General features: G+C 37.1%; 1 protein-coding gene across 3 annotated transcripts in view; it reads right to left on the reverse strand.

Moving 5' to 3' along the window:
* The window catches only part of XRCC4 (X-ray repair cross complementing 4), a 355,171-nt gene that overhangs the window by 23,207 nt on the left and 319,612 nt on the right, over positions 1-12,352 (reverse strand). Inside the window, exon 8 of one of the 3 annotated variants that reach the window (XM_033179212.1) lies at positions 3,096-3,710. The exons of 1 other annotated variant lie outside the window; for it this stretch is intronic. In XM_033179212.1, coding sequence (XP_033035103.1) covers positions 3,599-3,710 — 112 coding nt within the window. In that variant the 3' untranslated portion in view covers positions 3,096-3,598. Of the gene's footprint in view, positions 1-3,095; positions 3,711-12,352 lie in introns of those variants that run through there. One more of the 3 variants, XR_004429763.1, reaches the window with a different exon arrangement.

A 12,352-nucleotide genomic window follows, 5' to 3' on the forward strand; every position in this document is an offset into this window, starting at 1 on the left:
TCTAACCAACTGAATCAATCTGACACACCTTAGAAAAATATAAACAAACATTTTCTAAATATTATGACCTTTATAGACTTGTTATTATTACTTAGGAAATACCTTCCCTACATCTCTCGTATCACCAGAGAGTTAATAGCCAAAAGCTGAGAAAATTTCTTCTCTTTCATTACATATAGATAGATAGATAGATAGATAGACACACATATACAGTTGTATACTAATTTTGGTTAGTCATTTGTGGTCTATTCAGGTAAGATAATATTATTTTGAGATTTTGGTATTTCACGTACAGAATCACTTTGGAAAGATACAGGGTAAATCTAGGATAGTGCTAAGTTCAGTAGTATAGTGACATTGCAATGTGACTGAGTAGAATTTTATAGTTTATAATTATATATTTAAATTTCATATATTTAAAAGTTTTTTTTCCTTTTACATGTAAGCCATCAAAGAAATTAAAGTACAGGAAAATTTCTATTTAAAATATTTTGCTATCCCATTGACTTAGTCAAATCCTATTCCTAATTAATAGAGTATGTGTGTAATTTTTTTCTTATTCTTCCTCTACTGTCAAACCTGGCAGGGCGTGGTGGCTCATGCCTATAATCACAGCACTTTAGGAGGCCGAGGTGGGTGGATCACTTGAGGTTAGGAGTTTGCAACCAGCCTGACCAACATGGTGAAACCCCATCTCTACTAAAATACAAAAAATTAGCTGGGTGTGGTGGCACGTGCCTGTAAAAACTACCCGGGTGTCTGAGGCACAAGAATCTCTTGAACCCAGAAGGAAGAGGTGTTGCAGTGAGCTGTGATCACCCCACTGCACTCTAGCCTGGGTGATGGAGTGAGACTCTGTCTCAAAAACAAAACAAAACAAAACACCTATGTGCATGCATATATATACCTATTATTTACCATTAATCACAAAGAGTACTTGAGCTTTCTGAATAATTATTTCTTTGCATCAAGTCATCTGGCTAAATTTCAATCTTTCAATCCTTTCAAAATGGTTTAGTAAGTAAGGAAACTTTTGAGTGGCTGCTATGTGATAAACATGCATGCATTCATTCAACAAACACTAATTAAGCTTCTATAAACCTTGTTCTTAATACTGGGGATAGAGAGGTAAAGCAGATGGCCATGTTTCTGCTGTGATGGGGCTTATGTTCCATTGGGAGAGGAGACATGAAAAAGTAATTCCAGAGAGTGATATGCATAATGAAAAAAAACATTTTAATGGGACAGAGAGTGACTGGGAAGGTGGACAACCCTAAAAAGGGTATTTCAGGGAAATCTGAGGAGATGACATTTGTTTCTAAATCTGAAAGATAAAGAAACCAACCATGTGAAGATGAGCATTCTAGGCAGAGAGATTAGCAACACAATGGTTCTGAGCTCTGGCCTACTCAAGGGGCAAGGGGAGTAAAGACAGAGGGGTGGGAAATCAGGTTGGGGAGGTCAGCAGGGGTGCCATCATATCAAACTTTGTAGGCCATGGTACAGGTCCAGACTTTTTTCAAAGGGCAATGGTTTATTATTGGTAGGTTTTAATCCAGGTAGGAAAATAATCTTATCTAAGATTTAAAAATTCAGTTTGGTTTCATTGTAGGAGAATAGAAAATTAAGCAGGGAGAGCAGTGAGGAAGCAGTGTAGCTGTAGTAGAGAGATAGAGAGGGAGAGTCAATTTGTATTTTGGAAGTAAAAATAACAGGATGTGCAAGGAGAAGAAAGCAGAGACACCAAGGAGGATTCCTGGGTTTTTAGCTTCAAGGAACTGGGTATGTGGTAGTGAACCCAAATGTAAGACTGCAGAAGAAATGATGGTCAGGATAATCAAATTTCTGTTTTGGATGTGCTAAAACATCTAAAGAAAGGTAAAAGTAGATAACTGTACTCGTCTGTATTTAAAAAAAGATGCCAAGATGTATCAAGATTTAATATAAACAATTTTTAAGAAATCTTAAGAAACTCCTTTGTGACAAGTTAAAGATAAATTATACATACACACATGTATATCCATATATATGCATGTATATATAAAATTTGACTACAAAGAAAACTATGCTAATTTTGGAGATATCGGCATATAGATGGCATTCAAAACCACAAACGACCTAGAATAACCTAGGGTGACAATGTAGGTAATGAAGAGAAAAGGGCTGAAAATTAAACCCAGGGCGTTCAAACATTTAACTGTTGGGCAAAGGAGAAGGAATCAGCCAAAAGGTCTAAAAAATTAGTGACTGGAAAGAAAGAGGAATACAAAGAGCATATGCTATTGCAAAAGTCAAGTGAAGAAAATGTTTACTGAGGAGAAGCGATCAACTATATCAAATATGCTGACAGACTTAATAACATGAGGACTAAGAATGGGCCAGTCACTGGATTTAGCAACATGGTGGTCATGGTTAACTCTGATATTGTTTTTTTTTTTTTTTTTTTTTTTTTTTTTTTTGAGACGGAGTCTCGCTCTGTCGCCCGGGCTGGAGTGCAGTGGCCGGATCTCAGCTCACTGCAAGCTCCGCCTCCCGGGTTCACGCCATTCTCCTGCCTCAGCCTCCCGAGTAGCTGGGACTACAGGCACCCGCCACCTTGCCCGGCTAGTTTTTTGTATTTTTTTTTTTATTTTTTTTTAGTAGAGACGGGGTTTCACCGGGTTAGCCAGGATGGTCTCGATCTCCTGACCTCGTGATCCGCCCACCTCGGCCTCCCAAAGTACTGGGATTACAGGCTTGAGCCACCGCGCCCGGCCAACTCTGATATTGTTAACTTTGAGTAACATGGAAGGAATGGATATTAAACAGGTAAGAAGTGAAGACAGAATGAAAGGTTAAGAAGCAGAAACAGTGATTACAAAGACAATAGTGCTGGATGTTATTGCAGATAAATAGCTATGACAAGGTCCTTGTCTTCAAGAAGGGCCCATGTATGTGTAAGATAAATCTTTTATCAATAATCTCTGAAAAATATGCTTTTTTTTTTTTTGCCACAAATAGGGTTACATTTACATTAATGAGCAGTTTCTAAAAACCCATTACTTACTATAATAAAAGTTAACTTAAATAACACATTTTATTAAGAACACAAAACCTTCAATGTATCAAAAATTTTATTTTCAGATTTTCAGATTATGTACAAACTAAAATTATATTTTATACATCATCACACAAATTAAAATGCTCAAACATCAGTGTTCAGAATATGTTTTAATATGTCTATTCAAAAAAGGCTGAAGACATTTTAAAAGGATGTTTTCTTTGTCCTATTTTCAAAATCTTCCTAGACAGGATGTTAGACAGTTATCACATATAATGTGTGAATATGATAAATGTGTCCTTTGCAACAAAAAGTCTGAAATTTTAGGTAATTATAGGCATGCTGAATGAATAGTTTAGAATAATGTGCCAGTGTCATCATCAAATACTATCTTCGTATACATGTGTAATTCATTTTGCACAATGGTATCAATTCAGTGTTTATGTAATTAAATTGTAAGGTACAGTAATAGCTGCTAACTTGAAATTCTGCCTTTTCATTTTAAAGAAATGAATAGAAAACATAGTCTAGTGAACATCAAAGTGTTTTTTGAGACTGTTAAATCTCATCAAAGAGGTCTTCCGGGCTGCTGTTTCTCAGAGTTTCTAAAGACATGTTTTCAGCGGAGATGTGCTCCTTTTTCGATGTCTTGGGTAGTGAAGAATCAGGCCTAGAGTTGAAAAGAAAATCAAAATAGTTTTATTTTTAAAAACTTCTGTTATAGAGTAAAAGAAAATGAAGAGACACATAAGTGAAATGACAGTCAAATCCTGTTTCAAAATTGGTTTAGAGATTTACTTCTCTATGATGTTAACTGTAAGGAAAGAGATGAAGAAACTAATTTCTCTAACTGCTTTAGAATTAATCTGTCTCTATTCTGACCCCAGGAAAATTCAAAAACCTATAACAATACTCATAATCAAGGTCAAGAAATAAAATATGCTATCCTCTATGCTATAATCACTTTTATGCCAGGATATCGAAGGTTTTTCAAGTTACTCCTTTAATGATTTCATCACAATTTACATTTTACTCTGGCTTTCTTAAATTCTACCAATTAACGTGCATTTTAATCTCTTAGCAGCAGAAAGTTTTGGTCACATGAATTACCTTTAGTAGGTCTGAGGACTATGTGTATATATGAAAAATAATGATTTTTCACATTTATAGCAGTTGCTGATGAAATGTTGGCCCATATTCATTTATCGAATCTGCATATCTTCATTTAGTGAACTAAATTTTACTCAGGTTCAGTATTGTAGTCACTATTTCAATGGATTGAGTGCTACACTTATGTAGATATTTTCTTTGAATCCTAAAATAACAGGCTGACTGTCATGATCACTATTAATTGGTCTTAGAAAGACTGCGCTGGAGAGTAACAGAGCTCAATCAGAAGTAAAGCCTTGGAGTGTCTGTTAATATCCTTGTAGAAACCTTGTCAGTGGTTCTGTGGAACCTAAATCAAGTATGCTTAATATTATCAACTAGAGGTGGTTTCCGGGGTGATTATGATTAGGTTGAGCTAACCCAGTAATACTTGGTAATACCCCTCTATTTCCAACTTCGAAGGCCATGGTGGAGTCACAGCACCTTGGTATAGCTGAGAAAGCATGGAACTTGAAGTCAGGAAAAACAAGTTTGAACCCAGGTCTATTTCATGTTAGCTATGTAACTTTAGCTAAGTCATTTAAACTCACTGGGCTTCTATTCTCTCTACTGTAAAACTGAGATATTAGTATTTCTCTAGAGGTGGTCTAAAGATGAAATGAGTTGATGTAAATGAAAATGCTTGTAAATTCCCACAAAATAGTTGGAAACTATTATTATTATCTGCTAATACTGCATAAACTACATACGGGTTTCTGTTAACAGCAGAGAAGAATAACCATTGAAAAGCCTCAAATATCAAGTATGTTTAGATGATATTTTTAAAAGCTTGTACCCTTACCTGGTTGCACAGGTTATTAGAAACGAGTTCTCCTTGGTATCATGATTAGAGACAATTAACTATGGTTGGCTGCCACTATACCTGGGACATGTTCTGTCTTATTCTGAGCAAGCCAATTTCAGACAATATTATCATCACAGGAGTGCCAAGGTGCTAGGCATTAATGCATTCAAGATGACAAGTACTACCCTCTGGGATTTGCAATGTTAAAATTAACAATACATACAGGCATAATTATTGTAACATGCAATTAAATATCTAAAAATATATTCCAAAGGAGGAGAAAATGATACAGTACGGGATAAAAGTATAATTATTACATGTATACGTTTTCATTGTCAACTCAAAACACATTAAACATTTTTCTCTGGCCAAAATGTCTTAGAGTTGCTTGTACTCCTCCTAGGCAAAAGAGATAACCGAACTATCTCAATTAAAAGTAAGAAATGAAAAAATAAGCAAGGCAGATACAATAAATGGTGCACAGAAAAGTGGCTAGCCATTTGCAGAAGATTGAAAGTGTGTCCCTATGTATTAGTCCATTCTTGTATTGCTATAAAGAACTACCTGAGACTGGGTAATTTATAAAGAAAAGAGGTTTAATTGGCTCACAGTTCCCACAGTTCCACAGGCTGTACCAGAAACATGGCTGAGAAGCCTCATGGTAGAAGGTAAAAGGGAAGCAGGCCTGTCTTACATGGCTGGAGAAGGAGGAAGCTGGGGGGAAGATGCCACACACTTTTAAACAACCAGATCTCATGAGAACTCACTTGCTATCATGAGAATGGCAAGGGGGAAATCTGTCTCCAGGATCCAATCACCTCCCACCAGGCTCCTTCTTCAAGATTGAGGATTACAATTAGACATGAGATTTGGGTGGGGACACAAGTCCAAACCATATCGCCCTGCCTTTCAACATATACAAACATTAACTCGAGATGGATTAAAAATTTAAATGTAAGATTTCAAACTATAAAAAACTTAGAAGAAAACCTAGGAAATATCCTTCTCAACATTGGCATTGGCAAAGAATTTTTGGCTAAGTCCCCAAAAACAACTGCAACAAAAACAAAAATTGACAAGTGCGACCTGATTAAACTGAAGAGTTTCTACACAGCAAAAGAAACTATCAACAAAGTAAATAGCCTACAGAATAGGAGAAAATATTCTCAAAATATGCATCTGTCAAAGGTCTAATATCCAGAATCTATATGGAACTTAAATCAACAAGCAAAAAGCAAATCGACCCTTTAATAAATGGGCAAAGGACATGAACAGACACTTTTCTTTTTTTTTTTTTTTTTGAGATGGAGTCTCGTTCTGTCGCCCAGGCTGGAATGCAGTGGCCGGATCTCAGCTCACTGCAAGCTCCGCCTCCTGGGTTCACGCCATTCTCCTGCCTCAGCCTCCCAGTAGCTGGGACTACAGGCGCCCGCCACCTCGCCCAGCTAGTTTTTTGTATTTTTTAGTAGAGACGGGGTTTCACCATGTTAGCCAGGATGGTCTCGATCTCCTGACCTCGTGATCCGCCCGCCTCGGCCTCCCAAAGTGCTGGGATTACAGGCTTGAGCCACCGCGCCCGGCCTGAACAGACACTTTTCAAAAGAAGACACACAAGCAGCCAACAAACATATGAAAAAAAATGCTACATATCACTAGTCATCAGAGAATAAAAATCAAAACCACAATGAGATACCATCTAATATCAATCAGAATGCTTGTTATTAAAAAGTCAAATAATAATATATGTGGGAGAGGCTGCAGAGAAAAGGGGACACTTATACACTGTTGGTGGGAATGTAAATTACTTCAGCCACAGTGGAAAGTACTTTGGAGATTTGTCAAAGAACTTAAAACATAACTACCATCCAATCCAGCAATCCTGTTACTGGGCATATTCCTCCCAAAGCACCCAAAGTTTTCTACCAAAAAGACACATGCACTGGCATGTTCATTGCAGCGCTACTCACAACAGCAAATACATGGAATCAACTTAGGTGGCCATCATTGGTGGACTGAGTAAAGAAAATATAGTACATATACACTATGGAATACTACACAGCCACCAAAAAGAATGAAGCAATGTCCTTTGTAGCAACATGGATGCAGCTGGAGACCATAATCCAGAGCAAATTAACGCAGGAACAGAAAACCAAATACCTGTGTTTTCACTTATAAGTGAGAGCTAAACATTTGGATATACATGAGCATAAAGACGGACACAATAGACACTGGGGATTAGGGAGGGGTCATGGGCTGAAAAACTACCTATTGGGGACGATGCTCAATACCTGAGTGACGAGATCCCTATCCTAAACCTCAGCATCATGTAACATACCCCTATAATAAACCTGCACATGTACCCCTTGTATCTAAAATAAAAGCTGAAATCATATTTGAAAAGTCAGACATGGAAAGATCTCCGTAATTGTGTCCATTGTTTAGATACTGTGTACCAGAACACAGAGATCTATCAATTTTGTTTTTAAAAAAATCAGCATATGACCAAAGGACCATTCTGAAGTGACTAGACTGAAGGATAAATAGATTCCTGGTGCTCCACTTACAATTTACATTTCCTTCTGAGGTCATGAGGGGCTTAAGAAATAGATTTTGACTACTGCACAGTGCCTAGTCATAACAGGTACACAGTAAAAGTTGTCCTGAATGGAGATCATTGAGTTTTTATATCCATGGTGAGTCAATAGAGTAAACTTAGAACTCTCTCCACAACTCTTAAAAAAGTTTTATTATTTTTACAGGTAATAAATGTTTATTGTTAGACTTCTTGTAAATTCTGAAAAGCATAAAAAAGAACTCAAAAATGTTGATATGGTTTGGTTGTGTCCCCACCTGAATCTCTTTTTGAACTCAATGTTGGAGGAGGGGCCTGTTGGGAGGTGATTGGATCATGGGGGTGGACTTCTCCCTTGCTATTCTTGTGATAGTATGTGTGTAACCAGAGAAGTGGGGCATTGCTATAACGATATGTGAAAATATAGAAGCAACTTTGGAACTGGGTAATAAACAGAGGTTGGAACAGTTTGGAGGGGTCAGAAAAAGAAAGGAAGATGAGGGAAAGTTTGGAACGTCCCAGAGACTTGTTAAATTGTTGTGACCAAAATGCTGATGGTGATATGGACAATGAAGTCCAGGCTGAGGTGGTCTCAGATGGAGATAAGGAAGTTATCGAGAACTGGAGTAAAGGTCACTCTTGCTATGCTTTAGCAAAGAGCATTTCATTGTGCCCCTGGTCTAGGAATTTGTTGTACTTTGAACTTGAGAAGATGATTTAGGGTAGCTGGTGGAAGAAAGTTCTAAGCAGCAAAGAATTCAAGGTGTGGCCTGGCTACTTCTAAAAGCCTACTCTCATCTGCATGAACAAATAAAAGACCTGAAATTGGAACTTATATTTAAAAGGAAAGCAGAATAAAAGTTTGAAAATTTTGTAGCCTAGCCATGTGGTAGAAAAGAAAAACCCATTTTCTGGGGAGGAATTCAAGGCTGCAGAAATTTGCACAAGTAAACAGGAGCCAAATGTTAATAACCAAGACAAGGCCTCCAAGGCATTTCAGAGATCTCCATGGCAGGCCCTCCCATCACAGGCTAGAAGGCCTAGGAGGGTAGAATTGTTTTGTGGGTCAGCCCAAGGGCCCTGCTACTCTGTGAAGCCTTGGGACATGGCACCCCGCATTGTGGCTGCTCCTGCTCCAGCTGTGGCTAAAAGGGGCCAAAATGCAGCTCAGGCCATTGCTTTAGAGGGTGCAAGTATCAAGCCTTGGTGTCTTCCATGTGGTGGTAAGCCTGCAGATGTGCAGAGGGCAAGAGCTGAGGCTTGGGAGCCCCCACCTAGGTTTCAGAGGATGTATGGAAATGCCTGGATGTCCAGGCAGAAGTCTGCTGCAGGGGTACAGTCCTCATGGAGAAGCTCTACTAGGGCAATGTGGATGGAAAATGTGTAGTTGGAGTCCCCAAAGAGACACTGTCTAACGGAACTATGAGAAGACAGCTACTGTCCTCCAGACCACAGAATGGTAGATCCATTATCAGCTTGTGCCATGCATCTGGAAAAGCTGCAGGCACTCAACACCAGCCTATGAAAGCAGCCATGGGGGCTCTACCCTGGAGAACCACAGGGGCAGAGTTTCCCAAGGACTTGGGAGTCTACCCCTTGCATCACTGTGCCCTGGATGTGAGATATAGAGTCAAAGGAGATTATGTGGGAGCTTTTAGATTTAATGACTACCATGCTGGTTTTCGGACTTGCATGGGGCCTATAGCCTCTTTGTTTTGGCCAATTTCTCCCACTTAGAATAGAAGCACTTACCCCATGCTTGTACCCCATTGTATCTTGGAAGAAACTAGCTTGGTTTTGATTTTACAGGCTCATAGGTTGAAGAGACTTGCCTTGTCTCACATGAGACCTTAGACTTGAACATCTGAGTTAACACTGCAATGAGTTAAGATTTTGGTGGACTGTTGGCAAAGCATGATCGTGTTTTGAAATGTGAGAAGGGGATGTGGGAGGGGCCAGGGATGGCATGATGTGGTCTGGCTTTGTGTCTGCACCCAAATCTCATGTTGAATTGTAATCCCCAGTGTTGGAGGAGGGGCCTGGTGGGAAGTGACTGGATCATGGGGGCAGATATCCCCCTTGCTGTTCTCATGATAGTGTGTGAGTTCTCATGAGATCTCATTGTTTAAAAGTGTGCAGCACTTCCCCTTTTGCTCTCTCTCTCCTGCCAGTCATGTGAAGATGTGCCTGCTTCCCTTTTGCCTTCCATCATGATTGTATGTTTCCTGAGGCCTCCCCAGCAGCAGACGCCTGTGAAGCCTACAGAACTGTGAGCCGATTAAACCTCTTTTCTTTATAAATTACCCAGTGTCAGACTTGTCTTTATAGCAGTGTGAGAAAAGACGAATACAAATGTCTACTATCTTAATTTGCATTACTTGTATTTTCACAGCCTTTTTTTTTTTTTACAAAAATGTGATCATTCTATACATTTATAGTTTTGCAGCTTGATATGTTTACTCTGTAATATATTAGAGGTGTATTTTTATGCTGAAAAATTTAGATCTACATTCATCATTAATTTTAATTTTGATGTACTAACCATTAGTTCACTGATAGAGGTTTGGGTTGGTTTAAATGCCCTTATAAACAAGACAACAATTAGTATCCTTATACATATATCTTAGCATATTTATATATTTTTTCATGAACATGCTTGTTCTAAGGAATCAGGCTTAGAGGTATAATTTGAAAAAAACAACTCAGAGAACTTGTATCTAAAGTTTTAATACAAAGTGAGAGAAACAAATAATTAGAAACTTGGGTGTTCCTAATGAAATTATAGCTATTAGTTATTGCTCTGTTTAAATTCTAAACCTTCCATAAAGACTTACTTTATTTTCATATTCCTATTTCATTTCATATTCATAATTATTATTTCCTCTGGTCATTTACAGTACCTAATATCTGTATCTTATATTTCAATATATAGTTTTGTTTATTTAATCAATACTGTACTTGTTGATTATACACTATGAACAGCTCACTGTGTTAGGAAAATAGAACAAATGTGTTACTCCTGCCCTCCGAAAGCTTTCAGTTAAACATTTACTTTATCTAATTTTTTCAAATGTGTCTTTTTATCTTAAAAATGTTATAAATAGCTTGAAAGTAATAACTAAATAACATAATTTGTTCACAAAGAGTGACTTATCGCTTTAGGCATCTCTATAAATATCATATTAATACTTAACATTCAGGTATATGTTCAGATAGTTTTCTGTGGGCAAAGTGGTTCAATAGGGGATATTCTGAATCTAGATATTCTGAATCTCAACAGAAATTTTGGTCAGGTCACTGCTGGACCCCAGTTTCTTCACTTGTGGAAGGTTGAGGTCATTATAAATAATCTTAGAGCTCTTTCAGTTCCTGAATCTGAATTTGTTATACTTGAAGAGTTCAGCATAGACTACTTTGCTAAATACATGCTCTCAAGAAATATTTGTGGAATAAATGATTAATGTGAATTAAAGGGGAAAGATTAGTGACAGAATAAGAAACTAAAGTTACAGGCTAAAGCCTAAGTCTTTTTTCAAATAAAGAGAATATAATGAAACTTCTCCAGATGACACTCTCACTAAAAGGTGGTATATATTCTCAATAACATAGTTGTAGAGATTCCTATGTTCTATTAGTTGAATTTCATACTGTGTTAAAACACACACACGCAGACACACACATACACAACTACAACTTGAATCAAAATTGCACTACATCATCTAACTAACAATGAACACTGTACATAAAAAGCTAGATGTATTAAAAACAAAGTCTCATCCAGGGAAAGTTTCTCTAAAAATGTTAGAATAAATGATTGACTTCTCTTTTAACTTTATAGGAGTTAATAACATCCTTAAAATGATATTTGTCTCATTTTGTAAAGACATTTTCTCAGCCAAGTTTAAAATGGTAGCACTGTGGCTGGAACAGCAATCCCTTCCTACTGAAACGAGAAGCATTAGTATTGTTTAGAGTGACTTATATACTATGAGAGTAGTATTTCTGAAATACGTCATAGTGTCAACCTGAGCAAACAGAGAGATCCAGGAAAATAAATAGTGATTGATGGCACCATAACACTTGAAGAATCATGCTTGTTTGACTTTGACACAAACAATGATCTAAATTTAAAAAATAAATTGTTATTTTAGGTAAAATAACTAATTTTTTGAGGCCTAACTATATCTCTACCTATACAACACACATACAATTCAATTTTTTTGTGTCAAAAGTCAAACAAGTATGATTCCAGGTGAATTAAACACTTAAGTGAGAAAGGCAAAGCTTTAAAGCTTTTAGAAGAAAATACAGGGGAATGTCTTTATTACTTTGAAATAAGAAAGTTTGTTCAAGGCAGAAATTGAAAACCATTAAGATAAAGATTGATACACTGAATTGCATTTGAAGTAAGTACTTCTGTTTATCAATAGATACCTCAAAGAGAATGAAAAGACAAGACACAAACTGTGAGGAGATACTGCAACATATGCTAGTAACAAAGAATATCCAAGGAACTCCTATTAACGATTTTTTAAAAACCAAAACATATGCCAAAGACTACAGGAACTTCCAAAAAGGGGAATAATGGAGGTAAATAAGCGTATGACAATAAGCTCAACTTCATTAGTGACCAAGAAAATGCAAATTAAGGCCAATGTGAAATATTTTACACCAGATAAGCAACAATTAAAATGTACAATAATATCAAAGATTTTGGAGGATGTGGAATAACTAGATAAATTATTGCTGGTGGGAGAGCAAATGTTTGAAACCATTTTATAAAACA

Source organism: Trachypithecus francoisi, unplaced genomic scaffold (assembly GCF_009764315.1).
Source record: "Trachypithecus francoisi isolate TF-2019V2 unplaced genomic scaffold, Tfra_2.0 Lachesis_group2, whole genome shotgun sequence".
Classification (NCBI taxonomy): domain Eukaryota; kingdom Metazoa; phylum Chordata; class Mammalia; order Primates; family Cercopithecidae; genus Trachypithecus; species Trachypithecus francoisi.